Source organism: Leptosomus discolor, chromosome Z, assembly GCF_034619465.1.
Source record: "Leptosomus discolor isolate bLepDis1 chromosome Z, bLepDis1.hap2, whole genome shotgun sequence".
Taxonomy (NCBI): Eukaryota; Metazoa; Chordata; class Aves; order Leptosomiformes; family Leptosomidae; genus Leptosomus; species Leptosomus discolor.
The window spans coordinates 35,014,469-35,032,519 of record NC_141419.1 but is presented as its reverse complement, the minus strand read 5'-3'; the positions used below and the strand labels follow the sequence as shown (position 1 = coordinate 35,032,519).

Here is an 18,051-nt window from a genome sequence, read left to right as displayed (position 1 = left end):
GAGTGTGGTTTGGATCAATGACATTTCAACCCTAATTGTTGAGACATCTAGTTAAAGACCATGTGCATTTCTTAAATAGTGTCAACATCTTCTTGACACTATTAGAATTTTTTTCTGAAGTTTTCCTGCACAGAGACACTGGGGACCTTCAGCTTTGTGAACAATCCTATCAGAATACCTAATATGAAAACCCCAAACTCTAATTTCAAGATCTAATCAGATATTAGAAATATTCTTTCTTTTCTAAATTTGTTATTTTGTATGTCCAAGGTTCCTCAGTGTTTCAGGCTGAGTCTACAGACTGATCCTGCAAGCGTAATGTTTCACCAGCAACTCCCCTATGAAGTCTGCAGGTTTAGTTAAATGGACACATTTCAGGTATTATACTTAGGAAGAGAACAGAGCAAATGGAGAAGCTAGCAATGCTTGATGGCTTTCAGCAACAAGGAACTGATTAAATGAGCTATGTCCTCACCATTCTGGGCAATATATCCATCTTTGTGTTGTTCCGTTTGGACAAGGGAGAAAATTCTTCCCTGGCCTTAAACTTGTGAAATCTATAGCTTTGGAGATCTCAACAGACTGAAACCTAAGAGACAAAATTCAGTGTCTCTTTCAGTGCCCTGCTTTGACTTATTCTTTCAGTAGCCTACCTACGGGGCTGTTGAACTCCTGGAGCTTCATAAAGGTATCTCAGCATTATATAAAACACTGAAATAGAATAATTTTGATCCTGGCCAGAAGCACAAAGACAGGAAAATGCCTTTGCAATGAGTTTTGGGGGTCTATTTTGACCTCTAGTGTTTACAAGACTATTTGCTATTCTGTAGTACTATTTCTGCAGTTACGATAAACTGTGAGTGGAGAAAATCTCTCTTCATTTTGATGAAGTCTGAAAGGCACTTCATTCAAACACACCTTATCTAATAGGGAAAAGTAGTCAATAATGTGAATAAGGTGTAGGAAATAAAACCAAAACCAGTAAACCAGAAACTTGGGAGGTGCCCCAGAGAAAAACCATACTTTCATATTGTGAAAATGGCAGGTGGGAACAAAAACTAACTTTATATTTCAGCTTTCCTATGGAAGAAAGATTATTTCTCCATCCTCTTTTCATGTGTATGCCTTAGGCTGCACAATAAAGAAGCAAATGCCAGCTTATCCGGTATTTAACTGACAAGGGGGCGTACTTTTCCTATGAAAAATGTAAAACTCTCTTAAAATATTCTCTCTCTCAACTTCAATAAATCTAGCATAGTTATGGACACAAGTCTTAGCCACCCAAGATTTCTCCTGAGAAACTAGTTGATTATCAGTCCTTATCAAGGTGATAAGATTCATTTAGAGAAATAACTTGGTTGAAGAATAGTGTAAATTTGACAGTTGCAGACTCTGGAGTTCACGGAAGTCACCTCAGGTCCCTCAAATTTTCTTTTTTTTTTTTTAAAAAAAACCTGTTTGGGACATATGCAAGTGTCTTTCTATAGTGCAGCCATAAGGACAATAGAATCAGAAATAGATTCTTTACAGGTTTTATATATTTTGAAGGATTACATTTTATGATCTTATCAATGGTTAGCTAAACACTACCAGTTGTGACTAGATCTATCTGAGTGATGATCCTGAACGTGGGATGCCTCTCCTGCTCTCTTAAATTTTGACACTGTTGGCAAAAAAACAGGGTTCATCCTCAGGACAATGCAAACAATTATCCTGCCTAAATGTTAAATGCAAGAAGGTGCTTGGAATAGCAAAGAGATCATCTTAATTGTAGCATCATATGTGGTGTTTAAAACAAGAGGAGCGTACTACACTTTATCAAATTGGTGATGCATTTCTGTTTTAAATGTTCTTTCTTGCCTTAGTGCACAATTGGTAGGTGGTGGCGCTGCAATTTATGTGCTGCTGGTAGAAGTGGTAAAATGACAAATGCACAATAGTCAGTAAAGACAGGAAATCATTGCCCGCCTCCCATGTACTTCATACTAATAAGTAATTCACTGCTGCCTTTGGTTCTGGTTAAGGTTTTTCATTCACTGCCAGTTGCAAGCTGGAGTTAACGAAGCATCAGTGATAATAAAAATATATAGCCACGAAATTCAAAATTTCTACCAGTTCTGACTTGTATCATCTGCAAGCTGAGCCAGACTTCGAGCTTAGGCCTTGATTCAGGCCTTGGTTCAGGCAAGTGTTAAGCCCATGGTCTTTGTTAATGTCTTCTCAAGAATCAACAATTGAAATTACATCAATTGTGAGTGGCTTAAGCATCATCTTAAAGCTAATCTAATACTCAAGTACTCTGTGTATGTGGGGTGTTAATTGACCAGAGTGGCAGCCAGTTTAATGAGGTCCATTTGCAATACAGATGAATAACAAGTTCTGAGACAGCCTGACTTTTCAAAGATTTAGCATGTTGCGCTTGCTTATATCTTTCTTTAAAAATCAAGACATAGGCTTTTTTCATGATCTTTTTGTTCATGTATCATACTCACAGCCAAAATGAGCCGATCTCGTTCAACTAAGTCAGCTAGTCTATTCAAGAGTCTTCCTCGCTCTGAAGCATCCATTGTACGCCAGGGTGACCCAAGCTCAAAAGCTTTTCTAGCTGCTTTAACAGCCTTGTCCACATCTGCCTGTGGGGAAAACAGAGAAACATTTATCATCAATAATTGATTCTGTCATCAGCCTTGGTTGGTTTTTAAATGTGCAAGACGTTTTGCAAGATAAATCAGAGACACCCACTACAATCTAATCGGAATTAGTACAATAATTTTAAATATATGGTTTATTTTCTTTCAAATGCTTTTGCTATCGTTTCAGCAATGTGAAGTTGTATAAGAAACAGAAGAGTTCTCAAAGCTTCTAAAATAAAAATATACTAAGGAATTCTATTTGTAAAATTTAGATTTTCAAACTCTTTCCTTTCTAGTGTCTCTAACTGGGGATACACACACCAATTGCACAGCTCATACAATTTAATCTCTTTTATGTACAGAGATACTGAATACTTACGTACTTAGCATTATCTAAAAGTATCTGGCAGTGTGAAAAAGACCAGGTTAGTAAAATCTGTTCCTTAGAATTTTTCATAAAATTAACACAAATTTATTATTGCTGAAGACAAATCAATGTGTTTGTTTTTGAATGTTTTAAGGAACATTTCTATTTAAAATAATTTTACCAGTTGACTAATTAATGAGATTTAAAGCACTAAACCTTAATATTCTGAAGACTATGCATTGTCTTCGCATTAAGCCAGCTAATTTCTCAACCCACTAATGTTTTTTATAGCATAATTTATTATTTATCATTTGGCTTTTACTATAGCAGGAAAATCTACCATGAATTATATGAAGCTCTTTTCAGTGCAAGGGAGCTCAGGGATATAAAAAACTCATTTAAAAAATTTTTGATGGAAGACTTTTAGTACTTGGAAGTCTTCTATTATTTCACAATTCTCATAAAGATTTTCCTAGGAAAATAATGATATAAAAAGGAGTTTCATTCCATTTTTTTTGTTATAAATTAAAAACAAAGAAAAAAAAGGAGGACTCTATACATGGCATTTTTCCCTGTGCTATTTGCATGTAATGTTTAAAGGATTTCTTTCAAACTTTTTTTTTATACTGCTGGTTGCTAGAGCCTCCTCTGGGAAAATCACTATCCAGGTTGACTAAATCAGCAAAGTTGACTAAATCAGCAAAGTTGACTAAGTCAACACCAAAGTCAATTATTCTAGATGTGAACCAGATATTGAATCTTTAACTGATGTTGGTAGCCAACAACTGACTTTTATAAGCAGGCAGTGGCGTGCGTAAGTGACTTGGAAAGCCCAGCAAAGAGCTGCTAGGCAGAAGGCCCACAGAACTTCCCAAAGTTCTTTCCAGGAAGTCTGGGAAAAGATAGGAAGGACCTCTGCAGTTAGCACAGTCATTACTATACAGTAATATGGACCAGTGACTTACATTAGGTAGCTGAAATCTACCAGATTAAAAATAATTGCTTTTCTTCAAAATCTGTCGGAATGTCATCAAATAATTCATCACTTATCTGTGACCCAGAAAACTTCATTCAATTAATATTTAATTAATTTTATTTTTGTCTCATCACTATCATAAGTTTTCCACAGATTTGCAATATGACTTGGGGGTGTATGCCTTGGCCTTTACTGGAAAAGAACAAGCGGAAACCATAGGTCATACTTGTGTGAATGATGTAAATTAAAACTAGATACAGTGCTATGTGTTCAAAAGAACTACAAGTGCAGAAATAATTAAAACCGAGAAAAACTATATAAAGCTAATAGAGGGCTGTGAATGAAAAGTAAGAAAAAAATAGGTATGTTTTAAATAGGTAAATTTCAACTGTATGAAATTTAATTTGTGCTCATAAATCTACACCAGGAGTATGAAGACTGAAAACTCCTTTCAAAGCTAGTTTAGACTTTTTACAGAAGTACATTTACTTTATATCCCACTGACCATCAGTTGAGCTGCTTTATTATTCCTAGGGTCCTTTAGGATTAGTGAATGTAGCTTGAAAGAGCCTTCAAACTGAAAGGAAAACAGTTCCCATCCACATATGTGTCTGTGCTTTGTAATCTCCACTTGTTTTTTTTTTAAGTTCTGCAAGGCAGTGTACAGCCCTTTGTCAACCCTATTGTACACACAAATTAAATTCCTAAAATCTCTTGGCTCATTGTCTAAAGACTAGGCTCTAGAATATTAGGTTCACAATGACTGTGTAATTTACTAGATTTGTACATTTCACTTGGCAATTTAGTTAATAGCAGTTGTCATTACACATTAGTTTGCAAAATTATTGGAGAGAAAGTAAACCTATGTGTCGAACAGTATTATCTCTTTATTTAATGAGTTGTTAGATTGCTTGTAAGGAATGAAATCTACAAAAATTCTGAATGGTAAGTGAACAGCTGCAGGTCATGAGTAATTTAATTTGAGGATGATCAAATATCATGCCAACATGATCTGCAATGTAATTTAGTTTTTATACACTGAACAAAGAAGAGGTAGAAGAAGTAACATTTTACATCAAAAGCACGTATTGTTCTAGTGGAACATAATTCGGAAGTTAACTGTATGCTTATGAAATTCTTTGGCTGAGGACAAAAAGAGCCTGAAATAATCTGAGCACTATATACATGTAACTAGGCCTAAAGAAAAGGAAGAACAAAGGATTTGTGAAATTCATTATTATATATATGAAATTATTAATATTCAGACATTCTCAGCCATTTTTGTCTAACAGAAAGCTGAAAATATGTCTTCACTATGACCTTAATAATATGGGGTCACTATTGCTTATATGCTAGACAGATAGCATTTGAACCAAAGTTTATTAGGAAACTTGTGATGAAATTACAGAACAGAGTAACTAAGTTTCAGTGAGTACAGCATGTTGAATGAACTGGGTTTCTATGTATTTCTCAAAAGAGAATTTAATTTCAAAATGGATCTATGTACAATAAATTAAAATATTCTGAAAGAGATTGTGCTTATTATATTGACAGTAAATCTTTGGTGAACTTACAACACAGTTAAATGGCTTATAAGTTCTATAGTAGTTCTCATGGATAAAAAGTTATTTAATGTATATTTTGCTGCTATGTTTAAAATGCGCTTGTTATACAAATCATTCTAGATATGCATATTCCTTGACAAAAATGAACATCAGATATTATTTTGTAACAAATGTGTGAAAATTTTCTCACTTTTGGACGTTAATATTTGACTTTTAAGCAGAAAGTGTAGAAAACAAAAATAAATATTTGCAAGAATCAAACCAGTAGTTATAAAAACCAATTTTATTTCCAGTCACAGTCATATACAAAATCTTCAAACTGGAAATAGAACATTAACTTCTCATAATTACTTTCTCAGAGTTTATTAAAAAAATTTCATTGGTCATCGGTTTTAAAACTGTTTAAGAAACATTGTCCATTTTATTTGAAAATGACTTCCCCTACTTGATAACTTACACCTAAACTACACGGTAGCACTAAGCAAATCCTTCTCAGTAGAAAAATACATCATAGAACATAAATACAGAGTTGCTTATTTGAGGGCTTAGATTGTCATTATATCTTTGATTACACGTCATCTATGTGTACTTTTCCACTAAGAAAGCTCATAAATACAAAAAAAAAAAAGTTTGTTTACACCTGTCAACAATCTTTTTAGTCCTCTGCTTAAATTCATCATTTCAGCATTCTTAAGGAAATCAATTTTGGTGGTATTAGTGTCTATTTGATAGGTTACCTTCATCTTCAGAGTCTTTTTTAGGACTATGTTCCAATAAATTTTTCACAAAAACAAATACTTGAAGGAGGCAGTACTGAGAAGACATATTCATAGCTAAAAGTGCTAATGGTAATGATCATCTTTGCAGAGTGTGTGAGGGAGAATATCAGTACTTATCCACTTCATGTTATCTAATTAAAAGGGTTGTATAAATGTATAATGAACAGATTACATTGCTGTCTAAGGAAGAGCCAGGAAAAAATAATTTAAAAATACAATTAAACTATTAGATGTCGCTGATCAAACTTAACAAAAAAATTATTATTAACAAAAAAAAAAAAAAAGAAAAAACATTTCTTTAGAACTTTCCTCATATGAACAAGATCCTAAGAGTAACGGTTTTTGGTGTCTGTTTACAAAAAATGTTGAAGTTTAGCGAAAAAGCTAAGAATTGTGTTTGCAGAAGGTATATAGGATGAAGCATGTACTTCTCTGAGCTGGGGATTTACATCAACATAGATGGACGCTTGCCTTCCTGCTTGTAAGACAAACAACTGAATTTAAAGCTAGGGTTAAGAGCAAGAAAGAAAACCCTACCTTGTCGCCTTCTTCAACCTCACAGATTTTCTCTTCATTTGCAGGGTTAAAGACTTCAAATTTTTTACCACTGACTGAATCATGCCACTCATTGTTTATAAATATCTGCAGAGGAAGAAACAGTGCAACAATATTAGTAACATATGTATAGCTTTTGTCTGTTACCTGTTTTAATGAATAAATCTACCTTTCATGACTGAGAGCTGCCTGATTGATAGGTACCTGAATTAAAAATGGAATAGCTGTTTCTACGTTATTCTGAAAAGACGAGTAAACACATATGTACTTAACCAGGAACAGCTTTTTAAAATCAGCATCCGTTGGAGAGGGAAACTTTCTTTCTCTACGCAATATTTTTACTTTGTTTCGTCTCATAAAAAGATACTGTTATAAAGGGGTCCTTCGTCTCTCAAAGAAGTCTGTGATGTACAAGGGAGGTACAGCCCTAAATAACCTACCTAAAACTACCTGGGTTTCCTATGCTTACAGGGTTGGTAGCAATGCAGGGCCTTTCTATTACATGTCCCAACAGAAGTAAACCCAATGCTTGGGATTAGTCTACATGGCACATGTACTGTCTTGGACAACAGTGTTTTATTTAACTTTGCTTTGATTTCTTTTCACTCTTTCCTGCCAGAAAATAAAATCTCAACAAAAAATAACTCATAGCACACTTTTCTGAGACTAAAGTCAAGACTAAAGAAACCCCATCACAGTCAATTGAATGAAACAAAGAAAGAACCATTTGAGCAGAGTTAAAAGCAAGTAAATATACATCTCTATTTTTACGTTACAGAGAAAAATAATTAGAGATTAGGGAGGGGCTCTTTTATTTTTCACCAAAATCCTTTGGCTTTGTGAATTGCTGCTTCATTGAATGTGATCCTAATCAAGATATAAATGTAGAAACTTAATGCTCCTAATCTTTTACAGAAAAAATAGAATTTACTCCATTAAATAAAGATAGGAATTACAAATCAAGCGGCAATGACTGATGTATTCATCCGAAGTACGCTGTTAGCAACCTTAAAGAAAGCCTAGACTGTCCTTGTTGTTGGTAGCTGCTGCATTTCACAGAGGCATTCTCTTTAAAACACACTGAGCAGCACGTAATAGGAGAAAAGCCCTCTCATATCAATTGTTGCCTTGGAAAACAGTTGAATTACTTTACTGATGAAATCACAAACACCTTTTTCTTCAATTGCTGTTTTTCTACCTCTCCTAATCTTACAAGGAAAGGAAGACTAGTCTTCCAGACTGAACGAGCACATGCCAAAATGTTTACACTGGCCAAATTAAAATGTCCAAGAGCTGACAATGAGGGGAGTTTCAAGGGTGGCTTATGGGCAGAAGGTGATTGTGGTCCTCAGCTACCCATACAGCCTTATACAACTCAGCATATTCTAGATGAAAATATATGGGGTACAGTGGCACTTCTGATTATAGTTGTCAAAGGTAGTTCCTACTCCTGCTTTGGGAAAACTATTTGCAGGATCTCAACCGAACATTGTCACGTCCTAATGCTGTTATTTCCCAGGGGTTATACTATGAGTGCCAGAAGTGGGGTTGTGCCACATTACTGTAATCCTGCACTCAGCATGTGAATATAATCATAGAAATATACAAGAAATATGGGTACTGTCAGAGTATGTACCCTCATCGCTCAGCAGGATTACAGCTGATGGCCATGTGTATGGGGGGCTCTTTTCTTTCCCCTCCTTACCCAAAAGTTTCTCTGCAAAACACCAGGAATTCAAATCTCTTCAGTTTTGGTCTTCAGCACATGCTGTCAATTCCTGCATTTGAAGGGTGAGGCTACATGCCTTGTATGACCTCAGGCCTTGAAGGGGTGATCTTTGGGTAATCATTTTAGCTGTCATTGCTTTATAATCAGTATCACTATCTTCTATTTAAGGTGATCCTAGCTATTTGATGTTATTAATTACTTATTCAGTAATTTTTATCAATACCCTGATTACCTCTAATTTAATGGTCACAGATACCAAATCTTTTGTCACCTGGACTTTGGTGATACTTCCCTGCTTCCCCTTCAGCCTTTAGGCATAAAATGCAAACATACTGCTGTTATTCTGACTATTGTTGCCAATGTCTGACTATTATTGTTTGAACTGCAAGGGGTATTACAGCAAATTAACATAACTCGTGTCCATATTGATACTTTTTCGTACTTCATTCCAACTCTGAGGATTTCTGTTATGTCTCTACATAGATTTTGTTCAGCAGACGCCACCACTCTTGATTTTCCATTCTCCCAGATATTGTCTAACCTCTTTTGCTAATCTGTTACTTTCACGTGGAATATTCATATACCAGGAAAACCAAGCCAGTATGCAGAGACTGACAGAGACTGGAAAAAGTCTAACAAGAAAACCCGCAAAATAAGCTAAAATTGTGCTTTCCTCAATCTTGCTAGAATATCTTGTCATTTTATTTAATATCTTTGTAGTTCAAACTTTTCATAGACTGCAAAACATATAGCTAGCAATTAAGTAGCACAAAAGAACAATAACTGCACAGCAGCTGGCCTACACCAAAGTTAATCATAACAGCTTACCCAGCAGCAAATGAAATTGATACCCAAAATTTATCTAATAAATGTTAGGAACTGCGTCCTTACTCAAAGATCAAACTTTTGTCCTGGCTGAAAGCACGTTGTGTACTGAATTTACTTTGCATGGCTGGAACAAATACCATCAACTCTTGATTGCAACGTTGCTGGTGCACTTACAAAAAGACCTAAACAAAGCAAGGTGGGCATTGTTGTTTCCAGTCCTGAACTTTTACGATCCACAACCTTTTTCACTATAATAACCCCAGAAATTCAAACCTAAGCCCTTTTGTATGGGAATAAGTAATTGTCAAAGGTACTGTTACAGCTGAAGGAATAATTAGATGTTTGAAATCCTTGTAAAGTCTAAATGACATCAGTGTCATACAAGAATATTTTCTCCAAAGACAGCACAAAATTCCCACCATGTCTGCTTTGATTTTACTATTAATTTTATCATTTGTTTAGTATAGCTCTTTCTGGTGTTTTCATTTCAGTTGTGCTGAATATGCCTTAAAACTGTCCAAAGAGGGTTTCAGGAGTGAACAGTTCTGTGTCTTTCTAGGGTTTTGGTTACTAAATATTAATAAGACTGTTGATGAAATCTGTAGGAATTAGTCTGCTTTTTCATCAAAACAAACAAAAACCCAAGGAAATAAACCAGTGCAATTGTTCCTTAAAAATCAATGTTTTTCCTTTGTGTTGGGAAAATATGTCACCATACACACTATTCTAAAGAGGCAAACGTTGTCTTTTAAATGATGTACTTTATACCAGTATTGAAATAACTATAATGATTCTGAATTTTCTCTTTTGACATATTAAAGATGATACAAAACGAAAAACTGATTCAACAATTGCTAGGTTACAGAAAATAAAACAATCTGCTAAAAATATGATCTGCTATAGCTATAATTACTGAGAAATTATGATACTATGCAACTGTGAAAATTTAGAGGACAAGGAGAGTGAAAGCTGAGGAAATCCAAGGTATTTATCTCTGGTCACAAATGGAGGATAAAACTTGGGCCTTACCCATAGATGCACAAGACCTGTGCTATCCTAGAGCCTACCACATCTGAGACACTGCTGGTAAAATTCTCAACATTGGTTAACTTTTTATTTCTGACACTGTAGGTTAGTCTTGCAACAGAAAGGAAAATCTCATTGGAAAGTTCTGATACATAACACAGTTGTTCAAAAGAGGAGGCTATGCTTCTACCATGTGTGGGTTGTTCTTTGAAGTGGGTATGATGATGTATACAGCCCAACCTTAACAGTACCTGTCATCCTCTGTCTAACCACCTCTGTGATCTCTGAGTTCAGGTCAGTGCTGAAATGGGGTCACCATCCTAAGCTGCCCTCCTAGTGCCTGAGCCTATCTTCCTCTGCTCGTGGGCCTGTGCCCTCTCTTCTCACTCTCTTCCACTTCTGCTGCATTGCTGGCATGCATGTGAGATCTTGATTATGCTCATCATTGAGACCATGGCAGGTTCTGACTGACTGTACCAGCTATTTTGTGCTCAAACCGTGCCTGTCTTTAGGGTCATAGCATCTTGCCCCACTTTTAGTCGCTGGAGCTTAGCTGTGAGAACAACTAGTGGAAAAGATATGATTCCTGTTTCCTCTCTTAGGATAAAAGACCCACTGTTGCTGCTCAGAGTAGCAGGAACATTTAAATAGAAAACCATAAAATACTTTGGGGCACAAAGCAAATGATGGTTGACTCAGGCAGGACAAAGTCAAAACACTGTAACTGCAGGATAGATGCTTTTTGTCGCATAGACCCAGGATTTAAACCCTACCACCACATATGTTAAGAAAACATGACATCTTTCAGGGAACAGATTTTTTTGCACAGTGTGGAAATTTCTTACTCTGACTGTCTAAGTGGTTGTTAATAGTTATTGAATAGTTGGGTGATAGCATCAAGATCAATATAAATACTCTCTCTAAATGGATAACAATTTGCTATTAATATGTTCCTGTATGTTTCAATTTGTTTCTATGTGACTCCATATATAGAGCATCATTGCTGCCTCCGACCATCAGAACTGACCAGTAAACTCCTGATTTAACAAAAGCTGTCAAGGAAATAAATGTGTAAGTCCCTGGAAATTTCATATATGTGATGAAGTTGGTTATAGGAATATCCACACAAAATTCTGACTGTTGTGAAATGGCAAAGGCAGCAGTTAAATGGTTAATATGAAAGAAGCCATCTTCAGTAACTAGTTACATTGCCAAGAAAAGAGACAAAGTGAAAGGTAAATATTAATATAACACTGCTATGATGTTACAGTATGCCAAATTCATATCTGTCTGTGAAAGGAATAATGGCAAAACATACCATTTTTGGAAGTTTTTAAAGTGCTTGTTTAAATGCTACGTTTATTGCACCAACAAATATCACCCATAATATTGGTTTAGAATATCTTTCTTATTAATGTTTCTAATACCATTCCCATTTAAAACATAACCTCATTATATTAAACATACACACAGCATAGTATCAGGGCTGTATAAATCAAACTATCCAGATGCCTTTCATAAGCTAGATAGCAATCTTGCATATGCAGGTATGAAAGACAGGACAGAGAAGGAAAAAGTCAGAACTCTCCATGTAAGCAGTGTTACATACATTGCAGGCAGCTGTACTCATAATGTGCATGCAGCCATGCTCATTTAATGCTGTGGGTTGTATGCTGCAAACAAACAGGATGCGGATCTCTAAGTCCAGGCAACACTGAAGTACAAACCAATAGCAGCCTCTGGCAACTCCCTTGTCTTGCTGAAAAAAAACATTTGGGGTCATCTTGCAATAGGTTACAGTGTTTCGTCTGTCAGTCAGAACTCCACTGGCAGCTTAAATTTTTTTGTGCTGGTTTGTCAGACATAGATGCAAAAGACCTACCTTTCTGTGGCACATGCCGTGCAGGGGGTTGTCTGTCTTGACTGATGGCCCATGAGGTTTAGGGCTGCAAATTTATTTTGCAAGGATTTAGAAATGTTGTTGCAGGCCTTTTGTAACTGTGATTTCACTGGTATTTTTAGGAGAGAAGATGGTTTTTATTTCAACAACTCAAAGACTTAATGACTTTCAGACTTTGCAATAGACCTGGAAATACACCCTTCTTGTAGATAAGACTGTACAAAGCTTGGTATTTAAAATAGATCCCAGGTAAAAGGCCATTGCAGTCAAAAACACTCTGACTGGCTTTATTTCTGTGCCAGAGTGCAATAAAATCTTGATTCTCTGAAAAGATTGATTTCAGTTCAGATAATCTCGTACCATTCACCGTTCACGGTTGAAGTTATCTGCAATACTGCAGTATTTCTGTCATTGTTTAGACATTTGATCACTCAAATGGCCTGAGCAGAAAACAGGGAGACAAGACCTGCTTTTTGCCTTTCTGTGCCATTCAAGTGTGTTTTTTTTCCCTTCAGTCCTTAAGTATTTTGAAAGGACCTCGAGTTCATTTACAAATTATCTTCTAGATGGGAAGTGCCATATTTGTGTCTGTGCTGCATGAGGAAAGAAAGTATTTGACTTTGGACAGCTTTGTCTCAGATGGACCACATCATAGCTCTGCTGAAACAGATTTTAGGACCTCTACAATAGGTGTCATCACCTCATGAAACATAACTTGTTGCTGCATCTTCCTTAGAATAAGGATCCCCTTTTTTGTGGGTTCAATATTGTGCAAAGTCCATACAGGGTTTCAGGCCTCAGTGCTTCTGTAGAAGTGACTTAGAAGTGCAGTTTAGAAAAGAAAACACCTAATTTCTTATGTTGCAAACATCCTACGCATGATACCTTATTCAGCATCTGTCTATAAACTTATTCTTCATTAGGGAAGAATTTTTATGTTTCATTCATTATTATTGTCATAAACTATAATCCATACTACAGAGATGTAGTCAAAAAAAGTAGTAGAGCTACCTAAAAAGCGGACTACCCCGAACTTTGCTATTAAGAGAAGCTTTATAAATATAGAATGAAATGTCTAAGCTATCTTCTCTTTAGATACCAGAAACTCTTCCAAACTTATGGTACAAGAAAAAGCATGACCTCTTCCCCCTATAAGTCTACCCCCAGATAGCCTATAGCTCTTACTATGATAAAGCTTTTCTTGACAATGCTTTTCAAATGAGCCCAGCTGCCTGTTTCGTGAGTGAAAAGTGATCACTACATTTTGACAGCAGTTGAGCTGACTGCTCACAAGCTTTCTGCTGCAGACAGTAAACCAGCGAATGCTGTCACCAGCGTTTGTTAGAGGCCAGGAACAGTGAGGAGGCACCAGGGCTGTGACTAGTCTCCTGCACGCTGGAGGCAATTCAGCATCACTCAGGTGAGGTGGTGCACAGTGCTGAAAAATTGTTGGTCCCTGTTCACAGCCCTCTTACAGATTATGAGTCATTCATATATTCCTGAGTTTGATGATGGCAGTAAATCTTACAGTTACAGCTAAACCTGAAAGAGATTTTTGACCCAAGAGGAGGCTCATTTCAAGTGCTGTAAGTTCTGCTTTACTAGTACTGAAATATGTCACGGAATCTCACTGTGTTCTTCAAGCAATACGGTTAAAATCTGTGAAATTTTTCAAGAAAATACTAAAGACTGGAATTGTAAGCTTTAAAACAATTAGGTCAATATAGAATGCCTACTGTGAAATCTCTTTCCCCCCCAGGTTTTTCCTTACAAGAAAGTGATATTTGGCTAATATTTCATGTAACTTTTTCCCCGCCTTGGAATTGTATGTTATTATTGATGCAGGAATTAACTAAATTGATGCAATGAATTAATAATCACAGAACATACTTTTTCTAGTAATTATTTATTTAAAAGTTTTGATTTATCAGTTAGTGACTTTGTATCTACAAAGTCAGCTGATCTTAAAAAGAATATGTTTCTATAGTACCTTTATAGCTGATTACTTTTCCCCAGACACTCTAATTAAATTTTTGTGGTTTTACTCCTCATCTTTGTGAAGCTAGTGATTGCAACATATGTGACACTCAACTAAAAATTTTCTTGCCTCAGAGTGGCTTACCCTTCCACACTTTCTTATATTCCACTTACAGTTTAGTGAGAGAATGCGCTGCCATTTTCTCCTTCACATGTAATTTGACAGCCTAATAATTAACTAATCTGAGTTTCTCTGATTAAAAAAGCACCACAGGGCTTAGTGTATGTGAAAGCATCATGGCAGAAATAATTTCTCAAAGTATCATTGTCTAATTCCTCAGTATTGACTAAGTAAAATACTTGCTAATACGTTTTTAGCCAGCTGCCAACACTCATTCAGTTTATTGGAATATTTTTAAAGGAGATTCAGATAGGAAACTCTTTAAAATGCATTCAGATTAATTCTTGAAATATAATCTTGAAATATATAATATATCTTAGTTTTATGCTATATGTGAAAGATAATCTGAAATGTACCTATACGAACCTGTAGATGCACACTTAGTTAGAAACACTTAGTTAAATGATCTCTGCAAAAGGCCCAAAATGATTCCTCTCATAGAAAATAAAATGGAGAGAGTGTTAAGTAAAGAGAAACGTCTTTGGAACACTTCCACAGGCCTTTCTTCAGATCCTTGTGTGATGACTGTTGATACTATGCTACGGTAAAAAAGAGGAAATTGAGTTTCCAGAGATGAGGGATCTGATGTTCAAGGTGCTTCAGACAGAAAGGTTAATACACCAGCAGTAATTAATGCTTCCCTCATCTTGATACCTCCAACATAACTGGTCAAAATAATCCCACACCCCACATTCTAATTTGTATGGGACAGGAGAGGAACAAGACGGTTAAGAAGACTAGAGTAGAAAGGCTTTACTAAATTGTAGGATAAATGCTGGGTATGGGATGACATTTCTCTTATCCCATCTCCCTGTCCTTCAGTACACTGTCGTGGCTTTCAGACAATCCTGTATGATATTTGAAGAGAGGAGGAAAGAATTGCAAAAAGCAAGCCTCTGCAAGGGTGTTTTGGATTTGATCTCTTGTAAGTACACACTTTTGCAAACAAGTGCATTTTATTTCTGCATGGTTACACATTATATGCAGTTTTTAACGAAATGATATCTCTCGTCAAGGCAAAAGAAACCATGTATTTGCTATGTTACACTCTCCTTAATTGCCCACTAGACATTTCAGCCATGCTGGCTATCTTGTGGTTACTTACTGTATCAATGGAATAAGTTTTTGCTAACAAATTTTTTTAGAAGGATAGAAATATTTATAGGAATTTATGTCTTACATATTCAGTTACATCAGTTTTCTGAGCTGGCATTAGTTGTTTTCTTTTGGAAAAATAAACCAGACAAATAGCAGTATAGTTTCTGGAACACCACTGTGACCTAGGTACTAAAATACCTCATCTGAATTAAGTTTGTTTTTATTTTTTTTGAGACAGGAAGAGCAGTAGAGAGCTATCACATGGCAGAACTACATAGCCTTTGTAGCCTGTTAAATATTTACAAAGTAAGGTCCTGCCTGATTTATTTAAGAAAGACATGCATTGAAATCTGGTTAGGTTTTTTTTTCCATGAAAAAAACCAACATGGAATGGAATTCAAAATGACTAATCTAGATAATCACTGAACACCTTGCTTTTGGAAAAGAAAATAAGCTGTTGTTCTAGAAAATAGTATTTATTTCCATTGCAATGACAATGAGAAAAAAAAAAAAGAGCAGTAAACGAGGAGTCTCCAAAGAGAAGAGGTCCTTTCTGATCAATTGTTCCACCTGAGTGTTTCAGAAGCCAGAGTTTCAATATTTTCTGCCAACAGCTTGTTCAAAGTTCTTGCAGATACCTGTGTACTATGATATAAAACAGGCAAAAGGTCTTTTCAAGCTGGGAACACAAGTCTGGACTCAGACCTTCTTTAAGTGTGTATTTCTAACTGCATATGGAAAGAATTTGCTCTTACAAAAAGTTAATTTTGGTAATATTGACTAATTAGCGATTTTAGACTTTATCTGATTTATTGATATTTATTTGTTTAAGCTGAGAAACAGATTCATTGTCACTAAGCAAAATGTAAGTGGAGTGAATTTTATTTTAGTTTCGTTTTCACACATCCCTTTCCACATAAGCTTATTTGATATAATTATTTAAATCTGATTGTAATATGATGCAATATGCTAACATTTTGATTTGTTCTCACTGTTCTGAAAACCAATATAATAATAGAAACTTTTCCTTCTCTATTTATACTTTCTGAGAAACTTATCACTGCAGAATGTTTGTTTCAGGAGAAAAACAACACCCACCCTGAGTGAAATACGAAATGATTCTATCACGCTTGGACACTTCCTGAAATATTTAGATGAGAAGGATCTTTGAACATTAATTGCTAATACATATGATATCAGAAACAAGTCGGAATAAACATTTTAAACACTGATTTACAGTTGCTTCCGTGGTTCATATAAGATTAAAATGAGCACATCCTACCTTCCTAGCTAAATGCCTACAAAAAAATAAGAAACACAAATGCTACTAACCTTGGTGTACTTAATTTTCAGATCTTTGAGTGGTTCTGGCAGCACTGGCAAAACTGGAGCAGTATTGCTGTCTGAACTCTGTTTCTTCATATTTTCAGCTGAGGATTCCTGAAATACAGGTGAAATGAGGTATAAGGGAAGCACAGTGATTTTTGTCCTGACTGAGCTCTTAGCTTTATTTGTGCTTTTTTATCTGGACCGGCTATGGTATATTTGCATACAGGAATACGATTGGATGAAAGAATTCATTGCAAGGAGAAAATGACACTACTTATTTTTAAGACCAAAGGCAACAGATTTTTCACCAAGCTGAGACCTCGATGAAGCAAAAGCTTCTGAAACAATCTGCTTAGCCAGACACCATGAATTTCTTACTAGGGAACACAGTTTCAGGCCTCTTCGTCTTACCCGAAAAATTGCTTTATCTCAGCAGGCAGATCCCCAGATTTTAAGTGAAGTTCTTCACGTACTTGAAGGCAGCTCGGAAGGTAAAGACAGATTTGTTACCTCTGGAGACAAACTAAGTCCTTCTCACTGCAGAGCTGGTGAGAATAATTCCCAGAGCTGCAAAGCGTTCACTAAAAAACAAGCCATCTTAGGTTATGCTTTAATATGTTGAGTACATCATAATTTTCTTGTAATTAATACTTTTTTTTGTAGATCACAGAGAAAAGGGATGACTATGGTGATACAAAATCCTTCATGTTTTTCTAGAAATGTGAAGGTAGGACAAAATTGATCAATCCAGAAAAAATACCCTGTGGGTAGAACCAAGCAAAAGCCTGTTGGTTTTCTTCCAGATAGCACAACAATTTTAAGGACAAAATTTTTACTACAGTGCTCTTTGGAAAATCTGAGTTTGTGCTTTTCAAAACAGATTATTTAATAGGCAGGACTTTTCTACCCAGGGTGGAACTCATGGGTGCATATATGTCCAGTCCTGATTATTCAATGAGAAACATATCTCTGGTGCTGGCAAATCATTTTATAAAGCACAAGAAACTGCTACTTCTAAGTCCTACCTTTTCTGATACATGGTATCACAGAACAAACTGGGACTGAATCAGCACTTACTTTTATACGCTAAACTTCTGATACACCAGCA

The 18,051-nt window shown here is 35.7% G+C and overlaps 1 protein-coding gene across 1 annotated transcript in view; it reads right to left on the bottom strand.

Moving 5' to 3' along the window:
* Window positions 1-17,036, bottom strand: part of ALDH1A1 (aldehyde dehydrogenase 1 family member A1) — a 38,176-nt gene extending 21,140 nt beyond the window's left edge. The window contains exons 1-3 of the mRNA XM_086479009.1: window positions 16,947-17,036; window positions 6,858-6,962; window positions 2,493-2,633 (exon numbers count right to left, since the gene is read on the bottom strand). Of these exons, the coding sequence (XP_086335135.1) occupies window positions 2,493-2,633; window positions 6,858-6,962; window positions 16,947-17,036 (336 nt within the window). The remainder of the gene's footprint in view (window positions 1-2,492; window positions 2,634-6,857; window positions 6,963-16,946) is intronic.
* Window positions 17,037-18,051: the final 1,015 nt, after the last annotated feature.